The sequence below is a fragment of the Cottoperca gobio genome, unplaced genomic scaffold (genome assembly GCF_900634415.1).
Source record: "Cottoperca gobio unplaced genomic scaffold, fCotGob3.1 fCotGob3_303arrow_ctg1, whole genome shotgun sequence".
NCBI lineage: Eukaryota > Metazoa > Chordata > Actinopteri > Perciformes > Bovichtidae > Cottoperca > Cottoperca gobio.
The window spans coordinates 117,501-136,613 of NW_021166913.1; the positions used below are offsets into that span (position 1 = coordinate 117,501).

A 19,113-nucleotide genomic window follows, 5' to 3' on the forward strand; every position below is an offset into this window, starting at 1 on the left:
GTTTTTGTACATGCAGGTGTAGAGAGTCCGACCTCACTGAACACGCTGAAGATATGTTCACAGTCAGTGGGAAATAAGTCCTTCAAACACTGATTATTTACATTTTCCGTGGGAACGTCCGGTTTGTGGACCTCAGAATCTGCTCTATGCAGATGATGTGGCTCTATTGGCTTCATCAGACCATGACCTCCAGCATGCACAGTGTGTGAAGTGGTCGGGATGAGAGTCAGTACCTGCAAACATTAGGCCATGGTTCTCAGCCAGAACACGGTGGATTTCCCGCTCCAGGCTGGGAGTGAGTTGCTGACACAAGCGAGGGAGTTCAAATATCTTGGGGTCTTTTATTGCGAGTTAGGGTAAAATGGAGCGTGAGATGGACAGGCGGTTCGGTGCAGCGTCTGCAGTGATGCAGACGTACCTGAGCTGAGCCGGAAGGCAGAGCTCTCGATATACCGGTCCACGATGTAACATCAGACGCTGTCTATCCACACTGAATCCGTTAAATATGCATTTCTGTTACGTCATGTAAACCATCAGCTGTGCGCTTGAGATCAGACTGGAGACCACTTATCTTGCAACATTTGCACTTTTTAAACAGAAAACACTGTTGTGATATTTACTGGAAATCACACACAATATAGTCAACAGCAACTTTCAGCTCCCTGGCCATCGCCCTCCAGCCAGCTGCCACCTTATTTAGGTTTTTGTAGTGAAAGGAGGAGGTATCCTATACATCTCATTTTAACTTCACAAATCAGCCTTTTCTCGTCCATTGCAGCGCTTTTAAAGCAAGCGACAGGAATAAATAGAAACAAGGCGTCCAACAAAATCTAAATGACGCGAGGACATTCCAACAGAAAACAAGGCAATCAAACTGATGTTGTTTGCTTACGTCACATTCAGTTAGGACACGTATGAGAGACAAGGTGCTGAGCTCAGACATCCGGAGTGAGCTTTGAGTAGAGCTGCTGCTATTTTGCCTTGAAGGGAGCCAGTTGAGGAGGTTCAACATTTAAACGGGATGCTCCAACTGGCAGGAGACCCTGGGGTCGACCCAGAACGTGCTGGATTGATTCTATATCTCATCTGGCCTGAGAACACGTTGGCATTCCCCAGGAGGAGCTGGAAAACATTGCTGGGGAAAGGGACGTCAGGACTAGCTTACTTAGCCTGTTTCAACATCGCAAACTGAACATTTCTTGATTATCTTGGTTCTCAAGTCATTTTTAAGCGACGTGGTTGTTACTGGAAACATTTCTTCACAAGTCCACTCAACGCAGAACTATAGTCAGGACACATCGCAGCTGCATCACTACACAATGATAACGTAACTTTCAAAATAAAGCTTCCTGGACTGTGACCGATGGATTATTCTCTGAAGGTTAATTTGATGATTTCAGTCCAAACACTGAAACTGATCAGCAGTGGACCGAGATTACCCATATTTTAAAAACAGCAGAATTGTCCTTTAAAGTCCTTCCTCCCCTGAACTCATCGCTGGCAGCATCCCAGCAGGTTTGTCATTTGTCCAATGAGCAGCTGAGGTTTGGACGGAGCAGGTCACATGACTGTGGGTCACGTTGTTTCTTCCTATGGAGGAGCTGCTTCACCCGCAGGACGACAAGAACCGACTAATTATCCCTGAATTATCCCGAGTCAACTCACATCATCATGACAACAGAGTGTGTGTGTGTGTGTGTGTGTGTGTGTGTGTGTGTGTGTGTGTGTGTGTGTGTGTGTGTGTGTGTGTGTGTGTATGTGTGTGTGTGTGTGTGTGTGTGATGGTGAAACGGGGCATCCCATCACTCGCACACAACTCTGCATCCGCCTTGTTAACTTTCTACTTTTCACTGCCTTGTCTCTAACTGTGTGTGTGTGTGTGTGTGTGTGTGTGTGTGTGTGTGTGTGTGTGTGTGTGTGTGTGTGTGTGTGTGTGTGTGGTGATGTGTGTGTCATGCAGCCCTCCAGCCTGGTCCAGCTGGAAGGTCATCAGTTCGTTTAGTGGATGTTGGGGCAGTTTCTCTTCTTCTTCACTGCTCAGATCGCAGACTCACAGCAGCAGTGGTACTTTTAACAGTGAGGCCCGATCAATACTTCATTAAGTACAATATAATCGTCTCATATCAGCTGTACAGAAGTAGGAAGTGTTACATTTAGAACTACAATGGCACTCGGAGAGCACAGACCTCCGCCAAGGCCAACGGTGCATTCACATGCTCCTCGGTGTGTTCACTTTAAGTAGTAATGTGTAAACAACAAAGAAAATGTTTTCTATTTTATTGCTCAGACCATTTAAAAAACATGTTGATGGCTGTTTCCAAGTTGTTGTCCCGACTTGAGGAGGCGTTTACGTGAATTTTCCCACACAACATGAATGCAGCACACATTCTCTATCTTAGACCACCCTTCCACCAAGTTTCATGAACATTGAGCCAGTAGTTTTTCCATAATCCTGCGGACATACAGCCACAAAAACAACAAACCGTCTTTTTTCTTTTTGGGCCATTTCACACCAACTGTTTGGTCCGGACTTTCTGACTTTTAACTTTGATCCAAACCAAAAGTCCTCCCCGTACCAAAAAGGTCAACCTTGGTCCGATTAAAAGAAGTGGTCTCAAACTAAACCATGGTTTGGTTCTTTTCTAGTGTGGAAACTTTTTTGGGGGGGGATGGTTTGGACTTCCTGATTAATTACAGGAAGTTCTGTCAGGCTGTCGTCAGCAGTCAGAAGAAGGAAAAATAACAAAACAAAATGAGCTGCAGTAGCACACTCGTCTTTATTACGAGTTAGTTGGAAAAATAAGAAAACATTATTTAGTGCGTTCGCATCATTGCAATGTGAAACCAAAACTAACCAGATCACATGTGTTACAATGTAGCAAAAACCGAGATCCTATGAAAATAATCCATCACAGTCAAAGTTATCTTATTAGTGCGTCATAATTCAGCCGACAGGAACGTTTCGCAAATCTCTTTATTGGTGCATTCAAGGACATTTAGACATCCGAGTCGACTGATTAACCTTTTTAACGAGAAAAAAACACAAAAACGACCAATTTCACTTTTATCCTTTTCACAATGTCCACGTTGTATTTTGTCTTCTGCGATGTTAAAGATGAATAAATAAAAACGTGATCAGTTGGACTTCCTGTCTGTGTCACCTCCCTTTAAAGGTTTCTCTGAGGTTCAGATGTAAAGTTAAAATAAATCCTCGTTTCATGGGTCGAACAAAAGAGCGGATTAACTCTGCTGCCACGGTAACCGATGATGTCACATGTGTTAATGCTCATTTCCATGACAACGTTATCAGAAGGTCCACGGTGGCCATCTTAATTCAGCAAGCGGAGAGCAGGAAGTCTGATCCTCATTCAGTATCAGGAGGATTAAAACTTAGTCACTCTCTAAAATATGGAGGTTGTGACCTCTGTTAACTGACGGGGTCACGGGGTCAAAGGTCACGGTGTGACACAGAGGTGTATACCTGATCAGGTTACACAGTCAGCTGACAGAGAAAAACAGCCAGGCTCTTATTTTGAAAGTCCTGTCACTTCAGTATAAATCAGGTACGCAACGATGAGGTTCCAAACCTGGGGTTCCTGGACCCCTGTTGGGTCCTGAGATCAATCTGAGGGGTCAAAAGATGATTAAAGGGATATTTGCACTCTTTCCTACTTTGTATTGCAACTGCTGCACAACCATGTCTTTCCCTCTGGATGAATAAAGTTTTATCTTAATTTGAGGTCCTAACCTGTGACATGGAGATGTTGCTTTATTTTAAATGAGCCACTCATCTAAACTGCCTGTTCTCATGATCACATCTTGGACTTCCAACCAAACGTTGACTTTAGTTCAACATCACAGAAGAGCGTGAAACAGGAAGCTGCTGATTCTGTGAGATTTCTTTTTCATCAAACTGTCTTCTGTCCTCAAAAGCAGCCCTGCTGTCATATGAGGGGGTCAAATGCCACTGCATGGTACGACTCCATTGTAGAGTGGAGTTCTGGATAGTACCTGGTACATGGTACTTTTTTAGCACCGCCTCAGCCGAGGGTCCAAGCGAGCTGAGCCGAAACTAAAAGGTGGAGTTAAAACTCTGCAGACCTCTGCAGAGAGAATCGTCACGAGCACGTCACGGGACATCCTGCATAAACCCGGCGTTTCACTCAACCCAAAACATTTTTAAATGGTAGCTGGCAAATCTTCGCCGTACACCAGACCTTACTGACAGAGTGCAGACTTTTGGTTCGGTTGCATCTGCATAAATTATAAGAAAGGGAAAGGAGCTGAGAGGCAATGGCCAAAAGCTCCAGATAGATGAAGCTGAACGTGGCAAAGGGGAGGAGTTGGGAGTGGGTGGGGATGAGGGGCTCAATTTAGAAAGTTTTGTCCTCTTGTCCATAAAGGTGCGTTCTCGTTGTACTCAGAAGTTCCGACTTCCCACTTCAGATTTCAGTCGAGAGAACCTCACCGACCCCGACCTTAAAGTGTGAGATATCTGCGCCGTGCACCAACTAAGTGAAACATACAGCTGCTACTCTCTACTCCTTTCTGTGCCTCATTAAATCAGTCACACACTGTCCAACTGCTATCTGTGGACATGTCACTGCAGTGTTTGTATACACACAAAAAAACCTCAGTAATGCATTGTTGTCAGGGTTGTAATCAACTGGTATTGCTAACAAAGCTAACAAAGCTAACAAAGCTAACAAAGCTAACAAAGCTAACGGTTTTCCGACTCTAGAGTGACGTCATTCCGAGCTCCAAGTTCCGACTTCCGAATTTAATGGCGTGCCTGCATCAAAGTGTCCTGAAGGCGCTGACCACTCAGAGGCTTCATGCAGTAACATAAGATAGGACGCTTCTTTCTCACACCAACACACTCAAATCACACGGTAATTAAAAACGGACTCTTTTCAGACCAAGTGGAGCTCTGAGCTGCATCTCTTTGAGTCTGCAGAAATACTGTGAAGACGCACTTTGGACTCTGAGAAACCGAATACTCATTAAAGAAAAGTTGAAATTATGAGAAATATAACGTATGAGGCTGAATGCTCAGGTGCATCAGTTATCTCCGCGTCATGTCACCGAACACTGTTTATATTTCTGCTGAAGAAAAAACTTTCTTTAAGACGAATATAAACTGAAAAAGTAAAAAACTAAAATGTTTTTACTGATTTATATAAAATAACAGATTTTTAATAAATGTAATTTTTATATCCTGCTCTCCATAGTAGCCTAATTAATATTAATTAAAAATGCTTTTTATTTAACACTAAATCATATTTATTATTTTCCACATTTAGTTTCTGTTTAAAGAGACCTGGTACCTTATTATAAACACATATTATTATATTATTATAATACATGCATCTTCACTAAAAAGAGCTCTTTACTGTTATTTATACATATTTTAGCATTTTAGCATCTTTTATGAGAATATTGAATAAATAGATAGTCTGTTTTTTCTAGTTTGTTTGTTGTTTGGTTCAAATAAATGAAATAAAATACAAAGTGTTCAAATGTCAAAGAGGTTCAATTTACAGAATATAAAACATATTAAACAATTAATTAATACAAATTAATTAATTGGTCAACTAACCAAACAATTAGTGTTTCAGGATTTCTTTGTCTGACTTTTAAACCCAAAATATTTCCTGCATCACGTCCAGATAAACTCCTCGTATCATCTTTAATATACTGAAACAAGATGCTTACTTCCCCATCAGTGGTTCATGTCACATGAGGAGGAGAGGAAAGATGCATGACAGTAGAGTGACTGTAAAGACAGCTTTACATAACTCATGTTATTATTAAATAAACTTCTGCAGGAATCACAGCTGCTGTCTCTGTCTGATGATTTCTGTTCATCTGACGTTTGATTTTTAAAACAAAGATTTAATTCTCTTTTCATCCTCAGTGTAGACAAAATACGAAGGACAGCATTTTGAACTCTGTTTGGAGACATCAACTGTTTCAGTCCGACTGCACGTGCATTTCTGCCACTTTGATTTAAAGCCCATAAATAAATAAATAAAGTTCTTACTTTTGTGTCTCTCCTCGTACATCTCCGCTGCGTTTCCCTCTCAGCTGCGAACACCGAGAATCATCTTTACAGATCCGCAGTTTGATCAGTTTCCTGTCGCTTTTATCCTCATCAGATGCTTCTTCTTCTTCTTCTTCTTCTTCTTCTTCTTCTTCTTCTTCTTCTTCCTCTTCAACAACTTCACCACATTTCACACGCGATCTACAAATGCAAATTAATCCACTTCTTCTTCTTCTTCTTCTTCTTCTTCTTCTTCTTCTTCTTCTTCTTCTTCTTCTTCTTCTTCTTCTTCTTCTTCTGCTGCAGCTGCCGATCAATTCATCGATTTACATCCAAAATAAAAAAAGTGAGAAGAGAGAAAATAAATCCAGAGAAAAATCTGAGGAGACAAATTCTGCTTTTTTTTCTTTCAGCTTCGTTTCACTAATCTGACTCTCTCTTCATCTATCTGTTCATCTCTCTCTCCCCCCTCTCTCCCCCACCTCTCTCTCTCTCTCTCCCAATTGGGGATTAAATAGAAAAAAATCCCAGTGTGTTAAAGGGGAGGGCAGCTGGAGCATTAAAGGCGCAGAGAGAATAAAAATCAGCAGGTTTTATTCTTTAAAAATATGTAATTGAAAAGAAATATTTCCTGATGATGACACTAAACGTTACATTAATGTCTTCACATCTTTCTGAAGTAGTATCTCTGTGCAATGCACGTTACTTTTATACTTAATATTGTAAAACCTTTCTATATATGCAATATATGCAAAGCCATAAAGCAAATGAAGCCCACACTGCAAAAAAAGGAAACGTTATTTTAAATGTTTTAATTTAATTAACGATTTAATGAAAATCTATTATTATTTTTAATTGTATAAGTAGTCCCTTTCAACAAACCTTTTTTTGTAGTTAAAATGAAATAAAATAAATAATAATAATATTCAATTAAAAACAAAGATCACATAATCTGCAGTTCTGTCTGTCAAAGAACCACTGCTTACTACATTCCTGTTCACTACAATCTACATTCACTTTATTTAATTACTATTATTATTATTATTATTATTATTATTATTATTATTATTATTATTATTATTATTATTATTATTATTATTATTTGTATTGTTTATTTAAGTCATCGGCAAGGGAAAGAAGAAAGGGGAGGAGGAAGAGAAGAAGTTTCATGAGGAGGAGAAGGAGGAAGAATAGGAGGAGAGGAAGAGGGGGGAAAGAGAACATGACAAAGGGAGGTACGATGAAGGTGAAGGAGGTGGAGGGAAATAAAAAGGAGGTCAGAGGAAACAGTTCAGTTCTTGACCTTGTGTTAGAATTGAACCTGAAGACTTCATCAACCAACAGATTTAACTGTAATACACTGTGTGTGTGTGTGTGTGTGTGTGTGTGTGTGTGTGTGTGTGTGTGTGTGTGTGTGTGTGTGTGTGTGTGTTGTGTGTGTGTGTGTGTGACCTCAGTAAAGGTCGATGTTTCATCTTCAGACACTTTAATTTACCTTCGAGTATGTCAACAAATCCTCCCATGTCTCAATGTCACAGTTCAGACAATTTTGTAATCTCAACATTATGATATCATTTGAATTATATATAATGTATACACACATATATATATATAATTATAATTATATATAAATATATTACAATTCTATATATATATATATCAGAATTATATATATATATATATATATATATATATATACTGTATGTAGATAACCTCCGCCCACAATGTTTGCCTTTACTCCCTTCAGGGAGGTTGGATGTGTGATGTGGCCTCTTCAGCTTCAAGCTTCATTATTACAGTTGCATGTAACAGTATGGTATGTAAAGGCTTTACAATATCAAATACTTACCTGTGCAGAGTGGAGTCTTGCTTCCTTCACGGCGTCAGAGTTTATTTGCTGCTTCATTACCTCTACTTCCTAATGTTATCCTCTTCACTTCCTTCTCTACTTCCTAACATCTCCTCTTCACTTCCTTTTCTACTTCCTAACATTCTCCTCTTCACTTCCTTCTCTACTTCCTAACATTCTCCTCTTCACTTCCTTCTCTACTTCCTAACATTCTCCTCTTTCACTTCCTTCTCTACTTCCAACTATTCTCCTCTTCACTTTCTTCTCTATTCCTAACATTATCCACTTCACTTCCTTCTCTACTTCCTAACTTTCTCCTCTTCACTTCCTTTTCTACTTCCTACATTCTCCTCTTCACTTCCTTCTTCTACTTCCTAACATTCTCCTCTTCACTTCCTTCTCTACTTCCTAACATTCTCCTCTTCACTTCCTTCTCTACTTCCTAACTTTCTCCTCTTCACTTCCTTTGTCTACTTTCTAACGTTCTTACTCTTCACTTCCTTCTCTACTTCCTAACATTTTCCTTTTCTTCTCCTACTTTACTTCCTAACTTTCTTCTCTTCACTTCCTTCTCTACTTCCTAACGTTTTACTCTTCACTTCCTTCTCTACTTCCTAACATTCTCCTCGTCACTTCCTTTTCTACTCCCTAACATTCTCCACTTCACTTCCTTCTCTAATTCCTAACATTCTCCTCTTCACTTCCTTTTCTACTTCCTAACATTATCCACTTCACTTCCTTCTCTACTTCCTAACTTTCTCCTCTTCACTTCCTTCTCTACTTCCTAACGTTTTACTCTTCACTTCCTTCTCTACTTCCTAACATTCTCCTCTTCACTTCCTTCTCTACTTCCTAACATTCTCCTCTTCACTTCCTTCTCTACTTCCTCACCGTCTCCTCTTCACTTCCTCTTTCAATTCAACAGTAAATGTTTTTTTCATAGATGAAAAGATAAAAACTATTTCTGTTTCCATCAGATCAGAGATGACAGGATGAGTGTGTGTGTGTGTGTGTGTGTGTGTGTGTGTGTGTGTGTGTGCGTGTGTGTGTGCGTGTGCGTGTGTGTGTGGGTGTGTGTGTGTGTGTGTGTGTGTCACTAAGCTTTGTATTAATCCGTTCATAATCCTGCTGCTGGACTCTCAGAGAGGATTTACTTCTTTCTCTCTTTTCTCTCTATCGTTCATTGATTGTGTCAAAATAAAATACAAAATAAAAGTCAGAGTCGATTGTTTCCTGTCAGAAACACGTCGGCTTCCTTTAAACTTTTATTAAACATTAATATTATTCTAAGTTTTTAAAGAACAGAGAAATAAATCAACATGTTCCCAAAGACATTTAATGAACGTACCAGTGGTTTAAAGTAATTAAGTACATTTACGTGAGTACAATTATGAGGTACTTGTACTTTACTTCAGCATTTCCATTTTCTGCTACTTTATACTTATACTCCACTAGTTTACTATTTACCAAACTAAAATTATTTATTACCTAAATGAAGATTTTAGATATAAAAACTTGAGATTAGTTTATAAGAAATGTAATATATTTACAGATCAAAATACAAAAAGTAAATAAAGTAGTAATTACTACTCACATTATTAATACATAAAGAATAAGATAATCGTATAACATTGACGGCAGCGATTCTGCATTATGAGTTCTTTTACTTTTGATATTTTAAGAAAGTTTTGTCGAATACTTTTGTACTTTTTACTTAATTTTGACAAATATATGTATATATATATATACATATATTTTACATTAAATCTAATTCTAATTCTGGCATTTAAAATGTCACACAGCAGAAGAAATGAACATTAAATATTAAATAATCATATTATAATTGTTCATGTTAAATAATACATCATGCATCAAGGTTATCAGATCAGCACAGCAATATAATGAATGAGTTACTGAATGTTATTATTGTTGCATTTCAAATGATAATTATTAAGTTATTTCAGTCACACAGTAACTGAAACTAATGAATAGATTAAATTAGAATGAATGTGTAATTCATGCAGAGGTCAACATATAAAATGATGTCAGGAAAGATCTTTGAAGAATTACATTTTATGTATTTAATAGTTTTCTGTTTAAATTCAATAAAGATGCTGCATAAATCACAGCTGTATAAATAAAGTTTTAATCAAATTCTCACAAAGGATATTTTGGTTTAACTGTCATTTAAAAACATAAATGAGGTTTTCTTTCTTCCTCTCTTTGTGTCTGAATCTTTTTTCATAAATCCAGGTCTCATTTTACCTCCCATAATCCTCTCTGGATGATGTCATCGCTCTGAGAGGGAACAAAGCTCTGCTGCCTCCTGCTGGACACACAGGGTGTTACACAGAGAGGAGGAGAGAGGGAGGAGAGAGGGAGGAGAGAGGAGGAGGGAGAGGAGAGAGTACGAGGACGAGGAGAGAGAGGAGGAGGAGAGAGAGAGGAGGAGAGAGAGAGATGATGAGGAGAGAGGGAGGAGAGAGAGAGGAGGGAGAGGAGAGAGGACGAGGAGGAGAAGAGAGAGGAGGATGAGAGGGAGAGGAGGAGAGAGAGAAGGAGGAGAGAGGAGGAGAGAGGGAGGAGAGAGGAGGAGGGAGGAGGAGGGAGAGGAGAGAGGACGAGGACGAGGAGAGAGAGGAGGAGGAGAGAGAGAGGGAGGAGAGAGGGAGGAGAGAGGAGGAGGAGGGAGGAGGAGGGAGAGGAGAGAGGACGAGGAGGAGGAGAGAGAGGAGGATGAGAGGGAGAGGAGGAGAGAAAGAGAAGGAGGAGAGAGGAGGAGAGAGGGAGGAGAGAGGAGGAGGGAGGAGGAGGGAGAGGAGAGAGGGAGGAGAGAGGGAGGAGAGAGGAGGAGGGAGGACGAGGACGAGGAGAGAGAGGAGGAGGAGAGAGAGGAGGGAGAGGAGAGAGGACGAGGAGGAGGAGAGAGAGGAGGAGGAGAGGGAGAGGAGGAGAGAGAGAGAAGGAGGAGAGAGGAGAAGGAGAAGAGAGAGGACGACAACAATGACGAGGAGAGAGAGAGGAGGGAGAGGAGGAGGACGAGGAGCGAAAGGTGGAGAGAGAGAGAGAGAGAAGGAGAGAGAGGAGGAGGAGAGGAAGAGAGGAAGAGGAGGAAAGAGAGAGAGAGGAGAGAGGGAGGAGGAGAGAGAGAGAGGAAGAGGAGGAAAGAGAGAGAGAGGATGAGGAGCGAGAGAGAGAGAGAGGAGGAGAGGGAGAGAAGAAGGAGAGAGAGGAGGACGACGACGACGACGAGAAGAGAGAGAGAGAGGAGGGAGGAGGACTAGGAGAAGAAGAGGAGAGGAGAAGAAGATGAAAGAGAGGAGGAGGAAAAGAGAGAGGAGCAGAAAGAGGAGGAGAAGGAGGAAGAGGAAGAGGAAAGAGGATGAGGAGGAAGAGGAGGAGGAAGAGAGAGGAGGAGGGGGAAGAGGAGGAGAAAGAGGAGGAGAGAGAGGAGAAGGAGAGGAGGAGAAGGAGAAGAGAAGGAGGAGAAGGAGGAAGAGGAGAGAGGAAGAGGAGAGGAGGAGAAGGAGGACGAGGAGGAGGAAGAGGAGGAGGAGAGAGAGAGGACAAGCTACTTATACTTATTTCAATATTCTGCTACTTTATAAATCTACTCCACTACGATAAATTAATAGTTACTTTGTAGATTCAGATTATTAATACAAATTGAAATCAACTGATACATTATGTTTTATTCTAGATTAAACTACCCAGCAGTATGTAAAGTAGTTAAAATGAGCCTTCTGCAACATTAATGCATCATTATAATCCAGTAATGTAATATACAGTATTCTGCATAATGAGTACTTTTAATTCTATTCGTTTACTTTAAGTATATTTTGATGCTTTACTGAAGTTCTTCTTCCATGTCTCCACTGTCCAGGTCTGAAACTCATGGTCCTCAGACGGATAGCCGTACAAGAACACACACACACACAGCAGATGATGAAGTGATCAGTGATCATCATATGACAGCGTGCAGATAGAGACACTAATGGACCTGAGAGAGAGAGAGAGAGAGAGAGAGAGTGTGTGTGTGTGTGTGTGTGTGTATGTGTATGTGTGTGTGTGTGTGTGTGTGTGTGTGTGTGTGTGTGTGTGTGTGTGTGTGTGTGTTTCCCTGGAGACCATAATAACTAAACAGCTATTGATTAGAGGATCCCTCAGGAAACCAGAGAGAATAAGTTAAAGTTCTTCATTAAAGACCTTACTTAAGTAAACGTATGTAGGTAAGTATTCATACTAAAAGTACTCATGTGAGTGTTGTACTATTACATATTATATGAATAATATTATACTTATTGTAAAACATCAGCCAAATTGAATGTAATGTAATGAATATATTAATATTACTTATGCATGTGTTTTACTGCAGCTGCTTAATGTGGAGCTGATTTCACTACTTTATAAATGTTTTATTCACAACAATGCAATATATTTTATAAGGTTACCACATGTTTTCTATATGTGCCTGCGTTTAAATTAAACTTTATATTATATATAAAATATAAAGAGACGGATGTCAGTGTTGCCAATTTGGTTTAGCGACTTTTGTGCTGCTGCTACGTTCATTGGGAAAGAGATGTCAACACAGGGCTGGGTTTTAAACACAACACAAACAACAGACCTCAGAGAAGAGGAACATCTCATCACATATATTTCTGGTTTCCAATCAGGTCATTTTTATTTAAGTAGAGTCAATTTTATTCCTACAGCCCAATATCACAACGTGTCTCAATGTTACAGCATACACACCATGTGTTCCTCCGAGAGGGAAAGGAAAACTCCCCAGAAATGGAAGAAACCTCAGGAAGAGAAACTGTGGAGGGATCCCTCGGTCAGGAAGGTCACACGAGCAGGAGATGTTGTGGGTGTGTGGGTGTGTGTGTGTGTGTGTGTGTGTGTGTGTGTGTGTGTGTGTGTGTGTGTACATAAAAACAGGAGGATGGAAACACATGAAACAGATATTCTGTGTGGTGTCAAAAACTAATAATGGGGGGCGGTTTGGATTTTCTGGCTACGGCACTGTCCACCCACCCACACACACACACACACACACACACACACACACACACACACACACACACACACACACATACGCTGATGTCAGCCTATTACCCTGAATACCCTCCTCATCACACAGACTCCTCCCTCTGAAGGTGGAGCTCGATCTGTCACTTCCTTCCCTTTTCCTTGCTCGTGCCCCGCCCCCCTCCACACGCACACACGCACGCGCGCAAACACGCACACACTTCCTTTATCATCACCCTCTCTTTCCTTATTGCCTCTATGAGAGAGAGAGGGAGGATGGTGGAGAGACATGAACTCGTCAGTGCTTTCACTGTGTAGTAAAGCTCCATTAAGCTGCTGCTGCACAGCTACCTGCAGGCATCACACGCACGCGCTTACACACACAAACACACACACACACACACACACATATATATATATATATATATATATATGGAAAGCCACACACTCACACGTTGTTATACAGAAACACGCGTGGTGTGTGTGTGTGTGTGATCTTCCACCTTTCAGCGCTTTGCATTTTTACCTGCAGTGGACATCACGCACTGTCAAGCGTGCACGCGCGCCCCCCCATAACCACGCACGGTCGCGCATGCACGCACGCAGCAGCAGCAGCAGCACCGAGGGAGCGATCAATACACTAAAAGCCCGGAGAGGATTTTTTAACCGGAGTGGAGAAAAGACGCGTCGCGCGGTGCTGGGAGAACCGGAGGAAAACGGCAGGAATAATGAAGGTAACGTAACACCGGGGTCCCGGTTTGTTTTTATCGTTTCTGTGGCACGAGGCACCGGGGCGCGTTATTGGCCGTTTTGACCGAGAAACCCGGTTTGTCGGAGTGTGTCTGCTCCTGCAGGTACAAACGGCGCTGTCAGCACATTCACAGCCGAGACATGCAGCCTGCTGCCCGGGCACGGGAGCAGCGAGCTGTCGGTCACATCCTCCATCACCACCACCACCGTGTGTGTGTGTGTGTGTGTGTGTGTGTGTGTGCATGCACCTGAAGGTCTCATCTGTCACCGTGCAAAACCACAACTGTAAACTACCAGCTGCTCTGGGATCAGTGTGAGTGCACCGAGGTGACACCGTGTGTGTGTGTGTGTGTGTGTGTGTGTGTTTGTATGTGTGTGTGTGTGTGTGTGTGTGTGTGTGTGTGTGTGTGTGTGTGTGTGTGTGTGTTTGTATGTGTGTGTGTGTGTGTGTGTGTGTGTGTGTGTGTGTGTGTGTGTGTGTGTGTGTGTGTGTGTTTACATGGTGGATCTGCGCTATAGAAGCTGCTCTTTGTCTGCTCTGACCGCTTACACTGAATGGCAGCAGGAAGAGGTTTACACAGGAGGAGCTGTGAGGTAACCGGTGGAGTATGCATTAAGGAGAGGAGGTGGTGTATTAATGTTAATTAGTGTGCATGTATCTGCACATGCTGAGGAGCAGGACGTTAATGAGGAGGAGTCCAGGTGTATTGAACACAGAGGAGGTGCTGTTAGTGGTGTATTCAGGAGTAAAGTGGTGCTGTAGCTAAAGAGGATGTGAGTTATCAGGAAGTAGCTGCACAAAGTGAGGAGTAAACAGTATTACTGAGGAGAAGGAGGTGCACTGCTGGGCAGGAGAAGGTTAATATATATATATATATACTTTACTATAAAGCCTCAGTGGAAGTGTTATACTGGTAATATATAGGCAACATATCAATATGTATTATATATATATCAATATGTTTAAGCATCTGTCACAAATATTGTACATATTTGTTACAGTATATCTTTCATATTTGTATTGTAATTGTTCTATTCTATATTTTCTATATGTTTTATTAGCTCTCAACATGTTTATTGTATGCACCGAAAGGCAAAGTCCTTGTAAGTGAAAACCTACAACAACCCTTGGTGTGATTCTACACAGCAGGTAGAACATGTATCATTTACAATCAGAATGTAAACATTAAATAAAAGTTTATAAGCAGATATAAAGACATATTTAAGTGTATGTTATCTGTTATAACTTCTCCTAAGAAGACACATTTTCTATACAAAGATTAAAGGGAAATTAAAGGGTAATTCCGCTGTTCCAGTGTCTCTTCACACAGTAGCTGTTGTTGTTACAGACACATTAGAAAACTAATCTGAGCAGCAGAGGTGGAGACAACCTGACTTTTAGTCCAGAAACACTTGATCCTACATTTCCCATAATGCAGCTGGATAGCCTCCACACAGACTGTATGTTAAGGTGCATACTGGGAAGTTGAAACTTCTGAGTTCCCAGACGGTAAACGGCCCCTGAACCCGGGAGAACCTCAACCCCGACCTCAAAATCCAATATGGCTGCTCCGCACCAACTAAGTGAAGGCTGTAGAAACATACGGTTTGTTATCACCTCTGTGTCTCATTAAATCAGTCCCACACAACTACTATCTGTGGATATGTCGGTGTTTGTTGGTGTTTGTATTCACGCAAAAAAACTTGTGATCATGGTTGTGATCAGCTGGTATCACTAACAAAGCTAACGACGGCTAACGAAGCTAACGCTGTGACGTCATTGCTCTGAGTTCTGTGGGCAACAGAAAGCATCTGTAGTCTGAGAGAAACGATCTTCTATCAATGAACACGAGATGTTCTCATGAACGGTGAGGAGGAGGAGGAGGTGGAGGAGGAGGAGATGGTTACAGTGTGACTCGAGATGGTGCATGAAGAAGAGGAGGTGTTGAAGGTATATGAAAGAGGTTGTTTCTTACTGAAGAGGAGGAGGAGGATGAAGAGCCGTCATTCTGTTACCAAGAGACAGAAATGTGTCATTACACATGAAATCATAGTTCCTTCAACATCTGTTTCACGATTCTTTCGTTTAATTGCGTGACTATTACAGGAAACATACCTCTGCATGGTTTTATTTATTGTGACAAGATGAAGTCACAAAGTGCCAGAACAGTGGGACTGACAGACGCCATTCTCCTCGTTACAAGTCAGCGCAGCATCGCAATGATTTAGTTATTTTAAAGTAAAATAGTTGCATAATGTTGCTTCTACATACACATGACATCACAGATAGTTATGTTGTAAAGCTGACAACACAGAAGTCATTCATGTCTGCACAGAAGCATCAGAGTTTAAGTAAAGTCTGCACATTATTGTTGCACTGTAACGCAGTTTAAAATGCACGTGCAGCTATGGTCATGTAAATGAAGACATTATGTTAATTGTAATGGATTACACCACTAATGTGTTCCACTGTGCAGGAACCAAACGACATTAAAACAGCATGTATTTGACAAAAAGTGGTTGCAGTCAAGGAGCTTGTAATGAAACGTAGGCATTGTCGTGCTGTCCTATAAAATAAGAATACAAACGATTAAAAGTTTAAGTTTATTTGCACAATTTAAAAATACACAAACATGTCACTGTGAGTGAAATAAAAAACAAAAGTCAAACATGCATCAATACGTGTGAAGAAAAAGAAGTCAAACATTAAATTGAAGTAGCTAAATGTAACATGGAATAACGCAGACACAAACACTTGGAGTCTGTTTGAATATTTCACTCAGATTCTTTTATTTTGAAGCTTAAAAGCGAAAGAGTTCAGAGGTGAACTCACAAAGTCAGACTGCGGCTGCACACGGGGGAGCGTGTGTGAAGAGCAGGAAGGTGTCGACGTCCTCGGTTAATATTTATCCTGCAGATCACAGAGAAACTCGCAGGAATGTGATGAAAGTGAGTCAACACAAGTGAACAAACAAACAACAGAAGATCTGAAACGCTCTGACATCACCATGAAGACCCGGCGGCTGCACAGAAACTCTTGAATGAATGAAGAAGATATTTCATGATGAAACTCTCGGCACTAATAATATGGACACAATAAAGACACTGCTGACTGGGTACACTTAATTAATTAATTCAAAGTAATTAATTCAAAATAATGGCTCAGTTAATCCACAGAGAGCTCAGCTGTGAAATCAATTAAAATATATAAAATAAGCAAATAATCTGTGAATATTTACTTTGGTTTAAAGCGGAATTACCATATATTGTTTTAATAAAGTGTCTTCTGTTCCTCGCCGCTCATCACTAGTGAGGTTAAACATTTAAAGTGTGTCCCGTCATGTTGTTGCCTAAAGCAAAGGGTTAATCCTCTGTACGGTGGCCTTCTTAGGACATCTCAGACTCAGGTAGTGCTGCGAATTCACGGCTTAACCTGCACAAATAAGACAAAAAGAAAAATGCAGCCCAAACTGTGCCACCAAGCAAATAGCATCTCGTTGCTCCTGTGCTATTATTTAAATGAGGAAATATTCAAACATATGGTGCAAACATTTCCCCTTTCAATGCAAAGATCAGCGCTAACAGCCACAAACGGGCACAGTGAAATTATTCTCGTCTTCAGAGAGTTGCTGGTGACGAACACACGTGTGTAAGAACACACTTCTTCAGCAGTCTGAAGGTTATGAAACAGAACTGACAGACTGGGACATTAAACATTTAAATTGCCTGAGCGTTTGAGGATTGCCTCTCATGGATAAATGCAATCAGACGCAAATATAAAAAAGGCAAATTGCTCTCAGCTGCAAAACTTTATGGCCGTGTAAGCGCTGTGATATCAGTAGCGCAACATCTTCCGTGAATCGGACCTTAAGACGAGAAGATAGCGGACGCAGATGATGCACAATACATTTTTTTGTGAATTCGCCTTTGAGTCTTCTGGCTTCACCAACAGAAACTATAAGAAATGTGTTTCTAACACAAGAGAAGGTCTCACCTGAAGCTCACCTGAAGCTCACCTGAAGCTCACCTGAAGCTCTCCGTCCTCACTTGTCACTTGTTCGGTCTCGGCTCCACTCCAAAGTAAAGAAACAAGTTTCTCTGCAGCACAACAACCTTCCTGCTTTTGTGTTTGTAACAAGTTCCTGCCTTGAGTCTGACCTCGGATAGGCTCATTGTTCTGAGTAATTGGCCCAATACTGATAGTGACGGAGGTGAATGGAGCGCTGCAGTGCATACCTTTAGTTAATCTTTGCTTCTTCTGTGTTAGCTGTAGAGTGCAGCCTGCAGTTTCCTTCACTCTGTCAGTACTTGAGCGATATTAGGACTCTAGCCTCTTGTTTTGTGTCACTTAACTGTGTTAGTCTCATGTGTTTGAAGAAGTGGACGTCGTCAACTTGATGTCACTAATTGGTTTGTAGACAACATTTTGATGCCTGGAATTTGCCGTTTTTGTCCGTCGCCATCTTGGTTTACACCCTCTCTCCACCATGAGAGGGTGGAGTACAACTGAACCCTGAACAAGACTTTTTTAAGAGACTAAAATGTTACAATTTACTTCCATGAACACTGTGGTAGCGACCTGTCAATCACAGGTAGCCCCGCCCTGAAGCATACCCTGCTTTATCGTCTATTTCAATCTAAATGAACATCATGTTGAAGAAACCCTGGAACTACAGATTGAGACATAAACTCATCAGGAAAATGTTACTGATGTAATAAATCAAAAGAGAAGTCGGGACATTTTCTCATAGACTTCTATACAACCAGAGGAGTCGCCCCCTGCTGGACATTAGAGAGAATGCAGGTTTAGGCTCTTCTGCATTAGCCTCGAGTCTGTATCACACAATCTCCTCCACTGAGGCTTCACACCGGCGTCTATTTATTACTCCATCATCAAAAGAAACCAAAAAACTACACTCATATTAAACACGTGGCGACCAATCGAGAGGCCAGATTACAACCATGTGACCACGACAGCACCACATTTGTCCTGCAGTTTTCCTATTGATGGTGTTACAGATGTGATCAGAAGCGGCTCCGCTGCTCTGAGATCAGCTGAGGTGGATCTCTCTGCACGCTGACTCAGCTGATCTGGATTCAGACTCCAGCTGGTTTAATATTGTTAAAAGGTCGACTGTTTGTTTACTTTAAGGAAACACCGAAATATCATTTTAATCCTTAATCAATAATTTTGGATTTCATTTTCATCGTTGAGTCGGCTCTAAATCTATTTCTCTGTTCAGCACTTAGTAAAACATCTAAAGCCCCAATGTGCTTTTAAATATTTGTATTTATTCTGTATGTTTTATTTTCCCATATTCAGTTTTAAACGCTGTTTAAAAGTCCTCTCAACACTATAATGTTGTTATTTTATTATGGAGCACTTTGCTTTGGAAAGATGCATTTTAGTGTTTAACTTCATATTAACTGTCACAGCTCT

General features: G+C 41.0%; 2 protein-coding genes across 2 annotated transcripts in view; one reads left to right on the forward strand and one right to left on the reverse strand.

The window, feature by feature from the left end:
* Window positions 1-6,344, reverse strand: part of cacna1fb (calcium channel, voltage-dependent, L type, alpha 1F subunit) — a 52,119-nt gene extending 45,775 nt beyond the window's left edge. The window contains exon 1 of the mRNA XM_029427246.1: window positions 6,044-6,344. Coding sequence (XP_029283106.1) covers window positions 6,044-6,065 — 22 coding nt within the window. The 5' untranslated portion in view covers window positions 6,066-6,344. The remainder of the gene's footprint in view (window positions 1-6,043) is intronic.
* A 7,245-nt stretch (window positions 6,345-13,589) lies between these two features.
* The window catches only part of LOC115005437 (membrane-associated guanylate kinase, WW and PDZ domain-containing protein 1-like), a 45,320-nt gene continuing 39,796 nt past the window's right edge, over window positions 13,590-19,113 (forward strand). The window contains exon 1 of the mRNA XM_029427247.1: window positions 13,590-13,657. The gene's annotated coding sequence lies outside the window, so the exon portion shown is untranslated. The remainder of the gene's footprint in view (window positions 13,658-19,113) is intronic.